This window comes from Hydra vulgaris, chromosome 02 (genome assembly GCF_038396675.1).
Source record: "Hydra vulgaris chromosome 02, alternate assembly HydraT2T_AEP".
In the NCBI taxonomy this organism is placed as follows: Eukaryota; Metazoa; Cnidaria; class Hydrozoa; order Anthoathecata; family Hydridae; genus Hydra; species Hydra vulgaris.
In genome coordinates this window covers 58801053-58817500 of record NC_088921.1, presented here as the reverse complement: position 1 = coordinate 58817500, position 16448 = coordinate 58801053, and the positions used below count along the sequence as shown (strand labels likewise).

The window sequence follows — 16448 nt, the reverse complement described above, 5'->3', positions numbered from 1 at the left end:
ACTTTTTAGTTAAAATATTTACTACTATTTCATAGTTATAAAAAGTTTTTTTGTAAATTAAGTTAAATTATGAAAATTCTGCAAAATAAAGAATTTTTTTTTTTTAATGTAATATAAATACTACAGATGTCACATTAAAGAAAAAGGTTTATCCTTTGTTTTACAAATGTTAGATTTATATTACAACCTTCTATGATCAATATGTAAGGCAGTATGTATTATAACAAAAGATCACAACTTCGCTTAACAACAAATTTCACAGCTGAGTTTAACTGCAAAATAATTGACAGAAAAAAAAAAAAAAATAGTTTAAAAAAAAAAAACAGTGTTTAAAGCAGTTTAAAAAAATTAACTAATTAAAAAAAAAACGCCTTATAATATTGATAGTAATGTTTTTTGCCTTAATAAAAATAATATTTTAACAACAAAGATGTTCTTTATTTACAACAGCAAAATATATATATATATATATATATATATATATATATATATATATATATATATATATATATATATATATATATATATATATATATATATATATATATAGTCCAATATATAGTAAATCAAAATATATATAGTAATGGTAAATGGTCCAAAAGATAGACCGTTAGATAGATCTATCTTTTGCAAAAATTAATTGTAAAAATTTTTTGTATGAAATTTTCCCTTCTACAAAAGATTTAAATTATTACTGTTAATTTAATAAATTTTATAAAAATATAATAGTAATTTTTCCTTCTACAAAAATTTTAAAATTTTTAAAGAACACTGAATTAATAAAAAAAATTTAAAAACGTAACAGTAATTTTTCCATCTACAAAAGATAACAAAAAAAGAATTTCTAGGCCCAATAGAATTCTGCTTGCATAAAGCATGGATTTGAAAAAAGAATTTTTTTTTGATTTACTAGTTAGTTTTAAAATGATTTGCAGATAAAAAATGTTCGAGATTTTTGTGCATTTGATAGAACTTTACAATGCGCTGGTGTAGTTTTGTTATGACAGCATGTTAAACACAACCGAATTAGCTAATGCAAAACAAAACATATGATAAATTTGTAAATAGAGAGCATAATTATCACTTGTTACATAAAGACATCTTTAAAGTTAAATATTACCAAACAAAAAAGTATTTAGCGTAATGTAAGCAGCATAGTAAAACTCATAAGGTATAACTTTATGACAAGACCTAACTGCTGGCCTGACTGTATCTGAAGTCAGCAATTTTTTGCTGATCTCAGATTTTTTAAATTTAATTTTATATGCTTTTATAAATAAACTAAAAACATCAACCCAAACGGTTTATTTAAATTCTAAATAAAATGATAAAAATAATTAAGGTACAACAAACAGTCTATCTAAATTCTAAATACGAAACTTTTACTTAAATTGTAAACGAAAGAATTAAGTTAAAAATGAAAAACAAACTTTTTATTAACCTTAAATAAAATAAATAAAATAAAATTAGCAAAACATTTGCTTGCTTTTCAACTTTTTAAGCAAACATCGACATTTGAAAGAAAAATAATATGTATTTATGTATAATTCAAAACAATTTTTATTAATTACTTACGTTTGATGTGTTTTTTAAAATCTGTACACCTGCAATACAAATCATTTCATCAAATGGAACATCAAATCCAGCAGCATTCAGGTGGGGACATTTCGAAACACAAACCTAAAAAAATAACTATTGAAATTAAAAAAATTCAAATTAAAGATTGTTAGAATCCCCTAAACAACAGTCTTAAAAGATTATTTTTAATTTTATTCTTATGATTTATTTAAAATTATTTCAATAGAAAAAAATTACAAAAATTTAAAAAAAAAAAAAGAGAATTATTTGTAATTTATAAAAAAACAACATTTAAACTCCATTTTTTAAAAAAATTGGTTGAATGCAAAATCAGTTGGAATAAAATCATAACCAAAACATATTTTATATTATATATTATTAATAAAGTAAAAAATTAAAAATAAATATAAGAAACTAAAATCAAATGAAATATCAAAGACAAAAATTCTAAAAGATCAAGAAAACATTTTTATTTTTTGCTAAAACTTTATAAATAACTTTTTTTTCCATCTTTATTTAATAACACTTGTTATGAAAATATAAAATCTTTATAAAAAGCAACTTTTTTTAATCAAACTTATACTTCTCAGTATGTTATATATTCTCAGGGGACTGAACTAAAATCATATTATATCATGAGCCAGAACTAACATTTTATTATCTCAGGGGTTTGAACTAACATTACATAATCTCTGAAATAAAATAATGACTGGTATTAAACTGGTATTAAAAATCAAGGCAGTATATCATCACATATTAGTACATATACAATTGGAAGATTTTTTTTTTTGAAAAGACATTTGTTATGTAAGTGGTTTTATTGTGTAAAAAATCAAACAGAAACTATAATGTCACACTGTAGCTTTTTTTTAATTTCTCTACCATCAAAATTTAATCAAATAGAATGTTAACTGAAAAGAGACCTTAGGAAACCTCAATTGATGATGACTCTATTGATGGTCCCATTGACAAAAGCTAAAGCAAAACTAATGACTTTGTTGTTATTGCATTTATGCTCAAACAAAAAAAGTTGTGTTAAAAAATAAATTCTGTTTGCTGCATTAGAGAACTTTTCAGAGAACTACAAATCAAACAAAATGGTTATTTGATTCTGATGAAGCTCATGCTTCAAAAATTTTATGTTTCAAACATTTCATTTACTAAAAAAAAACAACGACTGGGTCTCTACATTGAACACTGAATCATTTATCATCTCTCCAGTACCTGTTGGCAAGGATTGGCTACCTGGAGTATGTTGAAAAGCTTCAAAACAGTCTTGTTTCAACAGCAAATACTTGTAGAAAACTTAATTATACTTTGTTAGAATTTATTTATTAGAATTCAATGAAAACAACTTATTTTTTTGTGCACGTCATTAATAAAAATGGTTTCATTCTACATGCATATATTATATATACAATAAAATACAATATATAACACAATACAACATTCAATACATATAGTATACAAATAACACTATAAAAACATTAAACCTTTGGAGTAGGACAAGCCAAACCATTTCTGGCATACTCTAATGGATCTGCTGTACCTTTGGTTATGCATTTTGTTAGGTCAAAATAATGAAGAAAGCTTTTTCCAATTCTAAATATAAATAGCAAATATTTACAAACTTTACAAATTATTTTACAAATCATTTCAAAAAACAACAAAACAACAAAAAATTTAAACTGATAAAAATTTTGCAGGTAAATTTTTTTTTCCTCCAAAATTGTGTTGTTTTATTCATGGAACAACTTAAAATGAAACAACTTATCATCTAATAAGGTGGCTTAATTAACAACTTTAAAAACAAAACTAAACTGCAATATCAAACAAACTATTTATGCATATTGCACTTGGTAATGTTCCCAAGTGCAATATGCATAAATAGTTTTTCTGATTAAAATTCTGTTAACAGTTCAAACTGTTAATACCAGAGTTGTTAGCCCTTGGCCTTGCCTTTAGACCATAAATTAGGGCCTCGGCCTTGGTCTTAAAACTTTTGGCCTTGGCCATGGTCTTGACCTTGAAAATTTTGGCCTTGACCTTGATTGTTTTGGCCTTGGCCTTCAAAAAAAATGCATAAAATTAAAGAAAAGTTTTTATTTTTTATTTTTATATATTTTTGTTTTTGGCTTTCATATATATCTATAAGTATATTTTCTTATTGACTTCGTTGCATTCTGCGCATAACCTTGGTCTAATTTCACAAAAGTGTTTTTATTGTCACAGCACTTGCTACCTACAATTTTGTTAACAATTGACCTTAACATTAGGCAAAAATTTAAGTCTTTGGTCTCGAAAATGTTTGCGTAGGCCTTGTTCTTGAAACTCTTCTTCTTGGCCTTGGCATTGTAACATGTGGCCTTGGCCTTGTAACTTTTGGCCTTGGTGTTGGCCTTGTAATATGTGGCCTTGACCTTGGCCTTGCTACTTTTGTCCTTGTTAACAACTCTGGTTAATACCAGTTGACCTTTAAACATGCCAAACTTTTTTGCTTACTTTTTAATGATTTTTTCATTTTATTTAATTTTCGTTAAGCCATATAAATGATTCTTAATCAGCAATTCATTTAACTGTTTTCATTTTCATTATACTTTAAACATTTAGAAGAAAAAGTTTAAAAAATTTCAAATTTTATAAGTTTCAAATTTTCAGGTTTCAAATTTTCAAATTGTTAATGACTCAATTTTTTCATGTTACAATATAATTATTTTAATATAAAAACTTCAATTTATAAATCCAAACTAATATTTTTTACAAAACATGCATAAAACTACGTCATTCTAGTGTGGCTTGCATTGAAATGCGCATTTTCTAACAGCTGTTTTATTTTAATTTCAATAGGCTTTAATATGCTGATATAAGTTTTATACTTTCGTGAGAAATAAACCAAAAGCTATTTTCAACAAATTGAGACTTACTAGGTCGACAATTTTCAAAGCCTGTTTACACTGAAAGTATTTTCTTTTATCGGAGACTAAAATAATTATTTTATATATAATTCTTCTGAGATAAAAAAAGAAAAGAAAAAACAGACAATGTGTATGGTAAGAGTTAGTAAACGTAATTTAATAATTTCAGAAGTTATCAGTAAATAGCTTAAATAGTTCCAAAATTGTTCATTAAAAATGTTAAAACAAGAACTTTTAGTTTATAATATTTTAAACTGTTGTTAACATCATGCTTTTAAATCTTTTAGCTCAACACAAACTAGAAAAATTTTAAATATAATCCTAAAGTTTGTATAATTATTTAAAATGTTGAAAATATCTAAAATATTAAACAATTTAAAAGATTGAATTATAATCTAAAAATATCTGAGAATTATGTCAAAAAGAGAAAGGCTTTAAAGATTTTACAATGTGTGAACGTGCAAAAGCTTTCAAAACTTTAAAACTAACATAAAATAAAGAATTTGCACAATTGTACATAAAATAAATTTTTTAAATTCTTTTTGTCTGGATTGAAAATCAAACAAAAATTATTCATTATTTGTTCATTATTGCATCTAATTATTATTATTTAGAAATTCAAAAATTATTGTTTGTAAATTGTTTCAATTTCACATTTATAAATTTACTTTTAATACATCCTCACAGCAGAGAAAGACAATACAGTTGAGAAAATTAATCATTTCTTTGCTACTATTAAATGTTGTTACAACTTTATTAAGTCCTCTGAAACGCAAAACCTCACACACAAACAACGTAAAAACTTTTAAAATTTTTAAAAATAAATTAACTTACATGTCCACACCACACACTTTTCCTAAAAACAGAAAGAGTTGTTAAATAAAACTGATAAACATATCGTGGAATGAGAATTATTATTAGGGTTCTAGCGAGAACGATTAATTAGGGTTCTAGCTGTCTCTTTTTTATGTTGTGAGAACTTAACTTTCTATATTTAATTATTAAAATATTTTAATGTTGTTATTCTTTATAATTATAAATTCTAAGTCGTTTATATTATTTATGTTTTATTATTAAACATATATTATTATTTATATCTCTTTTGAAGTTGTTTTTTTTTTATTATTAACTATTAAAACTCCAATTATTAAATTCTTTCAACATAAAAAAGGCAGATAGAACCCTATATTTCTCATGCGACAATTTATGTATTAATTATACAATTTTTCCTTAAATACCTTTACATTTTTTTAAATACTCAAATTCGTATATAAATGAACAAAATTATGATAATAAGATAAAAGTAACTAAAAATATATACCACATACTTATATCAAAATATTAAACTTAAATATGTTAAAATAAAAACAGGCAACAAAACAATATAATATTTCTAAAATAAAAATAAATTTTTACCATTTGAATCCGTAGGGAAGAGCAGCCGTTTAGGATCTCCTTGCATATAAGCTAAAATATTTTTTATACATTTTTTTATATTATTTTTATATTATTTATTAAGGCTTATTTCATGTGACTTGCGATTGATGCATACTTAAATATTTGCATTGTTAATGTGAGGTTGCAGACATAGTGCTGATGTAGACATAATTTCTTGAATACACTGATTTTATAACCCATGCACACACGCACAAAAAAAAAGAATTAAAAAAATATTATTTTTTAAAAAAATTTAATAAACTCCAAAAAAAATGTTAATGTCATGTAGATATATATAAACATTGTAGAAAAAAAAAACTCACCAACAATACCAACAATTATCATTCCAATCATATAAATAGAAAACAACACACAGCAAATAATATCGGTACATCCTCTGAAATATAATTATCATGATTATTACTTTCATATTAACGGTGGTGATAATGATACACACACAGCTAAATATGTGTATACATATATAGCTGTGTATATATACATACATACATATATATATATATATATATATATATATATATATATATATATATATACATATATATATATATATACATATATATATATATATATATATATATATATATATATATATATATATATATATATATATATATATATATATATATATATATATATATATATATATATATATATATATATATATATATATATATATATACACACACTTATATGTTGTCTGAAAGTTTTCTTCCATATTTTGTTGACAAAAAGTAAAAGTTAAAATGCAAGACGGGATTTTTTTTTTTTATTAGTTGATAGACTGCCTGCCCCAACCAAACCCTCAGTCAATGTAGCAGCACTCCCTAGCGAGTCAGGCTATAAGATAGTCGATGTAGCAGCACTCCGTGCATGATTTACAGTAAAAAAAATAAAAATAAAAACATTTTATTAAAAAAAATAAAAATAAAAACATTGTTTATATTGTTAAAAACATTCAAAATGTTTTAAAAAACATTCTGGTCAATTAAATTTGCGTTTTTGCGGCTTTTTTAAAAAACGAATAATTTGTAATTAAATTAATGGTTTTTACTTTCTGACAACACACAAATGTTGGACGAAAGTCAAAAGTAATTATAAGTGACGTATGTGTTGGCTTAAGAATCATTTTTTTCCTTCCGTACTCCCAAATACAACAATCTATAGAACTATATATATATATATATATATATATATATATATATATATATATATATATATATATATATATATATATATATATATATATATATATCAGAGGTGTACACTCGTGATCACCCAACAGTACCAGACGACTGATTTTTGAAGGGCTACTAAAAATATTCCTTTGATGCAATTAAGTCACCCTTTTAGGCGACTATTGATTTTTAATGGCAGTTGACACTTTTTTTTAGATTATTTATCATAGGTTATTATAAGCAAAAGGAAATTAAAAAGTTTTTTTTTCTTATAAAAAGGGAGAAGTACTTTTGTTTAAGAGAATTCTCTTCACAAATGCATTATTTGTCAATATTGTATAAAGTTATTTTGACGTAATATGTTTATGAATGTAAATTACGTTTACAAATATCTTATTGGTAACTGATAAAATCTATCTAGAAATTGTTTATAGTCTTTATAAAAAATTCTACATTAAATCTCTAAAAATTTAAGTAAATAAATAAATTGTGATAAAAAAACAAAAGATTATGTTAAGTATAAGATTGAAGAAATAAATTATAAGGAAATATAATAAAAAATAATCTCCATGCCAGGAAGTTAGCAGCCCTTGTTAAGAAGCGTTACACAGCTTGCATTTTGCTTGCGAAAAGGCGATTTGCCTGCATGTTCAGCAGTTTTGCGTTACGCAAAAACTTTTATCTTTTAGGGTTTTTAAATTATCTTTTTTTATTCTTTTTTATTTTATTTTAAATTATTTTTTGAAATATAGTCGTTAGCAAAAGCATTTAACCGCAATTTAGCCCTATAATAAACAATGACTAAAATATGCAAGAAATCCGCTGAATGCAAAAATTTTTATGGAAAATAGTGACGAGCAACTATGAAAGTTAATGGGCAGCCAAAATTAACGAATTGGTTATTTTCAGTTGCCCTTTTGGTAACCATTCAAAACTCCAAGTGTAAGGTCTATATATATATATATATATATATATATATATATATATATATATATATATATATATATATATATATATATATATATATATATATATATATATATATATATGATTCTTTTGACAACAAACACATCACTTTTAATTACTTTTGAATGTCATCCAAAATTTCTATGTTGTCATAAAGTTAAAACCATTAATTTAATTGGAAATAAATCATTTTTTTAAAAATACTTAAAATCGCAAATTTAATTGACCAGAATGTTTTAAAAAGCATTCTGAATGTTTTTAGAACATTCTGAATGTTTTTAAAAATATAAACCATATTTTTTTTTTTTTAAACAAAATGTTTTTATTTTTATTTTTATTTTACTGTAAATCATGCGCGGAGTGTTGCTACATCAATTATCTTATAGCCTGCTGCTACAAGGAAGTGTTGCTACAAGGAAGGGATGCTACATTGACTATCTTATAGCCTGACTTGCGACAGAGTGCTGTTACATTGACTGAGAGTTTGGTTGGGGTAGGCAGTCTACCAAGTAATAAAAAAAAAATTCCTCTCTTGCATTTTAATTTTTTTTGTGTCAACAAAATACAGAAAAACATTCTGATAACCAGTTAGTCCTCGGCCCTGTTTATTTAGAAATGCAAAGTTCTGAAAAGTTTTAAATAGTTATTTCTATATTTATTGCATTGTACAGAAGTGTACATTATTGTCTATGTTTATTACATTAGTACAAAAGTGTACAAAAAAGTGAAAGAATGCAATACATCACATTCTGAAATATTTTTGTATTTAAATATATGTTTTTATTTATTCATACTAGCAATCAGTAAAACTGGAAATAAATTACTACCGTATGGTGCATTCATTTACCTCATGCATGAATATGTAGTACAAAAGTACTTTACTTCCGGTTTGGTCGATTTTCAGTTTTGTTAATTGCTAGTATTTATTTAATATTAACAGGAAGAATGAGTGCTCCTAAAATTACTACATTCAATTTGGGTAAAAAAGAATCAAAGTTTTCACTGTATTTGGGTGGGAGTAATGATCTTAATCCTTCATAAGTGCCTACTATAAGAGATATCCTGAGGAAGAGTCTTTTAATACGAGAATGTTTGCTCATCAATATTGACAAAATCAAAGAAGCTCAAAGATACTGACAAGTATGTAATGAAAAGTCACATTTAAAGATAGTAAAAATATTGTTTATATTTACTTGCATTCACTAAGCCAAACCTTTTTTTTATTTGTTTTATTTTTAAGGAGGCTAATTACTGTAAGAGAACTTAGTGTACAATTAGCAGACTTGGTTCTTCAACAGTGGACAGGATTGAATGCTCTTTCCAAGTTTTCTGTGGTAATAAACAAAATATCTTCGGTACAGAAAATAGAATTAGTCTGGAACAAGTTTAGTGATATTTCTAGAGGAAAAGCAGCCCAAAAAACAGTTTCTACCTGGGAAATCAAATTAGATATATTGTAGGACATCTTGTAAATGTGAAATCACTTTATGTAATGAAATGTGCTCAAAATTAAATAGTTTTCTAGATTTCGCACATATTCAGTGTACCTGTCCAAGGGAAAAAAAGATTCTAAAAAGTTATTTTGTTAAAAGCTGAAAGAGTAAAAACTGGGTCACTATCAAAATATCAAATGACTTGTAAAGATATAAAGGAAACAGCTAGACAGGTCTCTTTTAAAAGAGGAGGTTGGAAAGAAAGTCAAATCTAGAAAAAAAATTAGAAATAAAGAAGAGGAAAAAACTTCAAAGAAAAAAGATCTTGTTGAGTCTTTCATAAGGGATGAAAATTCAAATAGAATAGAAATGGAAGATAAACCTGCTTTAACTGATAACTGGAAACTAAACTTTATGTCTATTAGTAATACTGCTGAAGCTTCTTTGAGATTAGAGATTTTATTTTATTTTATTTTTTTTAAACTTCGCTTCCAACAAGGCTGCAAGTAACCACAATAAGAGTTGGAAGTTACTGGAATAGAAAAGATGAAGTTTGTAGAGCAAGATAACGATTGACAGACAACTTAAAAGATTGCAAATTACATGAATCAGGAAAGCAAGATGAAGAAAGCGAATTCCAAAATACTGATGAAAAAAACAAGAGGAAAAAGAGTTTTTGGAGCACTTAGGAACAGTAACAGAAAAAGGATGAGACTTAATTGAATGAAGAGTAAGACAAGAATGAACTTTAGTAGATGGCACAAGAGATGCTAGCTCTTTAGAGCAGCGCCCATTTTAGTATTTGTAGAAAAGGGAAAGAGAAGCAAAATCACGATGATGTGATAATGGTTCGAGGTTGGCTGCAAGAGATGGTCCTACTATGTTTACAATGCGTTTTTGCACCTTGTCTAAAAAAGAAAGCGCATCATTAGAAGATCTGCCCAAGATATGGAAACATTATTCCACACAAGGACAGAGTTAAGAATTATAGAGATAATAGAATCCGGAGTAAGAAAGTGTCGAGCTCAATAAAAAGATGCAACCTTAGCAGATGCTAATTTTGCAACGGACTTGATATATGGTTTCCAAGAAAGATCGGAAGTAAGAATTAATCCTAGAAAATGAAGGGTAGATGACTCATCGAGTACATTACTGTTCATAAATATAGAAAGGTATAAATTATTGCGATAATGATTAGCTGGAAAAAATTAAGTTTTATCTGAATTAAAGTTCACCGGCCACTGTGAGCCCCATGCTGTAGCAGAAGTGAGATCCTTTTCAAGCTCAGATGCTCCCTCCAAGCAACCAGAGAGTGTTGGCTTCTTATCATGACAAGAATAAATGGTAGTGTCATCAGCGAACAATGCCACCTTAGATGTGAGAATATCTGGAAGATCATTAATATAAATTAAAAAGAGTATAGGACCAAGGATAGAACCTTGAGGAACCCCAGAAGTTACAGGATATGAAGAGCGCTGTCCATGGACAACTTTTATACTATGATTGGAAAGGAAGGACTCAATAATATTAAAGATGTTACCAGATACACCGTAAGAAGAAAGCTTATGGAGAAGACCAGCATGCCAAACTTTATCAAAAGCTTTAAAAACGTCAAGAGCGATGGCGTTAACCTCTCCACCTTTATCTAATGCATGATAAAACCTATCTATTATTACTGTTAGCAAATCAGCTGTAGAACTAGAAGATCGAAATCCATATTGATGATCAGATTCAAGATGAGAGATTAAGTGTTTGTTAATTAAAGATTCAAAAACCTTGCTTATTATAGGAAGAAGACTAATGGGATGGTAGTTAGACCATTGCATGATTATAATCTAAAACTAATCAGATTGCTCTCCAGAATTTTTGAAAATAGGGATAACAGACACCGCTTTCCAGCAGGCTGGAAAACAAGACTCTGATAAGCACTTGTTAAATAGTTCTGAAAGTATAGATGACAGCTCCGGAGAACACTTCTGCAAGACTACAACAGGTATGTTGTCTGGGTCACAAGCTGTAGAAGAGTCTAAGCAGGAAATCACTTTTGATATAGAAGCTGGAGTGATACAAATGTCAAGCAATGGATCAACCTGTTTGATGGCTATATCAGGTAGAACGCAACTAGTGGAATCAAGAGATGATATTGATGAGAAGTTCTTGGCAAACAATTCAGCTTTGTCTTAAGGTGAGGTAACAAAGTCTGAGAAATACAAAAGAGGTGGAATAACAGATTTGCTCTTATTATTGATACTGTTAAAGATTCTTCAGAAGTCACGAGTGCCATTTTTGTGATGAAATACGAGACTTTATGACCTGAGAAAAGTGACCTTTGGCATTAGACAAAACCTATTTACAATGGTTTCTAGCAAAAGTAAACAGACATTTGTTTCCTGGAGAATTGTTTTACTGATAGATATGGAAGATATAGAAATTGCAACAGCACAATGTGAGGAAAACCATGGAGAAGAGTGAGGCTTGACCTGGAATCATCGAGAGGGAATAAAAGACTCCATACCAGCCTGAATCTACAAAGTTACATAAGAACCACATTTGTCAGCAGAAAGACAAAAGATTTCTACCCAAGGACAATCATCACAAAAATCACAGAAAGAGTCCCAGTCAGCTTTAAGGTAGTTGTTAGAGGTACGATGATAGAGGGATTCTGATGATGAAAAAGAATGAGATAATAGTTTTAGAGAGATCAACTCGTGATCAGAAGCACCTAATTGTGAATGTGGAGAAACTAAGCACTGACTAGGATCAGAAATAAGACATAAGTCAAGTAGAGAAGGTAAATGGTTTAGGTTGTCTGGAAAAGGAGTTGGAAAGTTGACTATTTGAGTTAGGGATTGAGAAAGACCAAAATTGAGGGCTTTAACGCCAGCAGTCACTGACACTAGAGCCAAGCCATTCAGTGTGATGAGCATTAAGGTCACCAACAACAAGGATATTGGCTGATGGATAAAGAGAGAGAGCTTGGTCAATTTGACCAGAAATAACATCAAAAAGAGTGCAGTCCTGAGAACAAATAGAAAGACGATAGAGTGAAGTGGTGCTAAATGAAAGCACATAAAAGAATAGTCTGTGGATTCAAACCTTGTTTCCTGACAAATGGGTGAATTTTTACGAATGTAAATGCCCAGGCCAAATATCTGACTATTGGAGTCTTTGTGAAATAAAGGAAGATAACTATCAACACTTAGATCACAAGATGAGACAGCTGAACTCAAATTAGTCTCACAAAGAGCAAGTAGGTCTGGTGAACTTTGCAAGAGATACGACTCAACTGAAGAAAAGTTACTTTGAAGACCACGAATATTAGTGAATAATAGGTTTGGAGAACTTGGTGATGACGATGGTTTTTTGTGTTTTATAGTTTTTGGTACTTTAATCATTTTAAATTTTTTAAAGAACTTGACTCAAAGCATAGATAGTACTCAGTGCACTATTGAACAGTCCAAGCAATTGCTTCATTACTATTAATAAACCCTAAACCGTAACAAAGGGCTCCAAATGTGGCCTCAACAATGCACACTAAAAGTATAATCAGGGACACCGCCAATGCACAAAATGGCACTGTTAGTACTCTTATATTTTTCAGCTGTTGATGGAATCAGCCTCTCTAAGAGCCACAGAGTTAGTGAAATCTGACTACCAACCAGCCTTAGAACCATAAAACTGAGTTTTAGAGCTCTACCCTCATTAGGAGATAATAGAATGAGTTGCCTAGTTATAAAAATAGAGACACATGCAAAACCCATACATTGAATCAAGAAGATTCAGCGTTCAACATCCTAAACCGGAAACGATGTATCAAAAATACATCTGCACCAGCCTAATAGATGAAGAAGTGGTGCAAGACTGGTCAGTAAATAGAATCTGTTAGCCTCTTAAATTTCACCAGCTACAACATTAGCATTCTTAATTTCACCAGCTGCAACATTAGCAGCAGTTTCAGCTTTTTTTCAAGACCTTATTCTGGGTAACTTTTTAACACCTGAAATGTCCAATTTGGCTGTAGATCCTAAGAAAGTTGTTACAGCTAGGAAAGTAGTAATTACTAAAGCAAAGACATCTGAAGAAATGAAGATTCAAGTACAACCTATCAAAGGTATATTTACTGATGGCAGAGAAGATTTTACCAGAGTTTTAAAGCACAACCCTGTAACAAAACGATTTCATCAAAGGGTTGTGAAAGAAGAACACATTAGCATTACTTCTGAACCTGACGGTCACTATATGACACATTTTACACCCATAAAGGCAATACCTCCCAATAAGCTTGCTAAACAAGCAGCTATTGAACTATTTTATTGGATGGTTTCTCGGGGAGTACATAAATCTCTAGAAGTAATGGGAGGAGATTTAATAAATGCTGTAACTGATTCAGGGAAAGATGGAGGTTGACAAATCTTGAACAATTGTTGGGTAGAAAGTGTTTCTTGTCTATTTGTATACTACATTGCAATAAGCTTCCTTTGAGGCACATTGTTGTCATTCTGGATGGACCCACCAATTCAAATGTTGGTTTCACTTGACCAATTGGAAAAGCTCTTTCAAAAGTAAACAGTATGGAAAAACTGCGTACATAAAAAATGGAGCTAATTTTGCTCATTCTGAATCTTTGATTCTTTCCCTTATAGCAAACTCAGATAAGGAATCTAGATTTGTCATTAAAGCCATCAAAAAGATACGGAAAGGTTTGGAGTATGGAGACACTCAATTCAGGCCAAGGAAGAAGGTCCAACTCAAAAAAGATAAATGAGAACCTGTGTTTACTTGTCAAATACCTACAAAAGATCTTGACAATCTCTTAGAGACACCTTTTGAAGCACCTTACTTTCCCCAACACACACAGTCTTGTGAAAGAGCAGTAAAAGAGGTGACAGACTAATAATGTCTATTCGAATAATCCTGCACTCTAAAGACAGTTGAACTTGATTGCTTATCCTGTAAATATGTTTCAACATAAATATGTAACTTTGCCAAACAAATAGTTAATCTTAATGCCATTTTTTTCTTTTTCATATCTGCTTAGACTCAAATAACATAAAAATCGGACTAAAATATGTTTATTTTTAAGATGTCAATTTCGTGATCTGACATTTAAAAAAAAAAAAAGTTCCCTGGTAGGTAGAAACTTTTTTCTTTTCCTCGAATTTTTATATTGTTACCTAATATTACTTGAAATTTCTAAGAAAAAAAAAAAGTCTGGGGACAGCCCCCAGCTGTCATCAGCCCTATTTTAATCATGGTTTTTTGAAGCCAATCATTTTCCCAGTTTTTTTATTGTGTTATACAAAAATAACATTAAAATTGGACTGTAATTCACTGATATATAAATTTTTTTAATTCGGAAATTTTACGATCTGGTATACGGAAATTTTAGGATTTTACGATGACAAAAAAACCAGCTCCCCGGTAGAGAAAAAAAAATTTTCAAATTTTTTTTTTAAATTTTTATTAATTATATATATTTGCAATATAATATTGATGCTAGAAGTTTCTTTGCTCATTTTTGTTCTAAGTGACTTAATATATATATATATATATATATATATATATATATATATATATATATATATATATATATATATATATATATATATATATATATATATATATATATAAATATATATATAAATTTTTTAACTAGTCCAGCCAATGCTTGATGCCGTTAGTTACTGAGTTAGTTACGATTCTATAAAATCTCTAAAGATTTTTCTTTTTTATGCCTTATGACATTTCAATGAACATTTAATGACAATGAATGCTTAAGGCAATTTTTCTGCTTTCATTATATGATAACAGACCTTTTTCTAAATTATGGGCGTTGTTTGAGAGTCTAAAGTTGGAAAAAACCACAAGGTCTTTCAACTTTCAACAAGCTGTGTGAGTAGTGCTTTATTTTGTAAAATGTTTATACTTTTGTCTTAGATTTTTATATTTTGGTTTACGTTTATTTAATTTTTTTTTTATTAGCTATATGTTTTTATTTGCTATATGTTTGTCTTTAAAATGATATTATTAAAAATGGATTAATAAAGAAATTAATTTATTACTAAAGATGGAAACATTTTTTTTTGAAGTAAGTTGCATTTTAGTTGAATATTCTCATAGAATTAACAGTTTGAATATCTTATTAGATTTTATCCAAGTGTATTTTAACTCCAATTTAATATATTTTATGTTTCTTATTAAATTGTTGAATTAAATATATAAAATAAATATTTTACAAGAGTTTATAAAAAAATATTGTTACTATATATTTATAGGGGAAAGGTGGGATGGTTAATCCCAGTGGGATACTTGATCTCCATGCAAATTTGGTGCCTAGTGATATTTTATCACTCTTCTGTTGGTACGCTTGGGTAGCAGCCTTATTGTTTACCATTTTTTGGCAAATGGTCTTTACTTCAAAAAATGCCTAAATGTTTAATAAAGTTTTTTGTATTTTGTGACATCTAAACTTTATTTAAGGTGTTCGAGGTAAGTTTTAAAACTTTAACTTGTTTAGTTTATGATTATACTGTGCAAATAGGTGAAGCATGCATACTTTTATCCACTTAACACATAACATTGATATTCAAATTCTAACTCCTTTAGCCTAAACCATGAATTTTTCAAAAAAAGGTCAACATAGGGATAGATGATTCTTTAAAGGGGAGATACTTGATCCCAGAATCAAGTATCCCAGGTTTAAGCCTGGTCAGGAAGGCATGCGATCGCAATACGATACATGACCATGCATATAACATTTTTATAACTTTACCAATGCTATTAAAAAGTTTGAATATTTTAACATTTCAAAAAAAGAACTGAAAAAATTAGCTTAACTAAAATAAATACTTTAAACAACGATTGGTGTGAAAATGTAAGTTTTAATTTCATAATAAAAAAGTACTGGTTTTTATTATCATAAC

The 16448-nt window shown here is 28.0% G+C and overlaps 1 protein-coding gene across 1 annotated transcript in view; it reads right to left on the bottom strand.

Annotated features, from left to right (window-relative positions):
- LOC100198163 (choline transporter-like protein 4) overlaps window positions 1-16448 on the bottom strand; it is an 89676-nt gene that overhangs the window by 62053 nt on the left and 11175 nt on the right. The window contains exons 3-7 of the mRNA XM_065791528.1: window positions 6254-6327; window positions 5910-5960; window positions 5328-5349; window positions 3072-3180; window positions 1576-1680 (exon numbers count right to left, since the gene is read on the bottom strand). Of these exons, the coding sequence (XP_065647600.1) occupies window positions 1576-1680; window positions 3072-3180; window positions 5328-5349; window positions 5910-5960; window positions 6254-6327 (361 nt within the window). The remainder of the gene's footprint in view (window positions 1-1575; window positions 1681-3071; window positions 3181-5327; window positions 5350-5909; window positions 5961-6253; window positions 6328-16448) is intronic.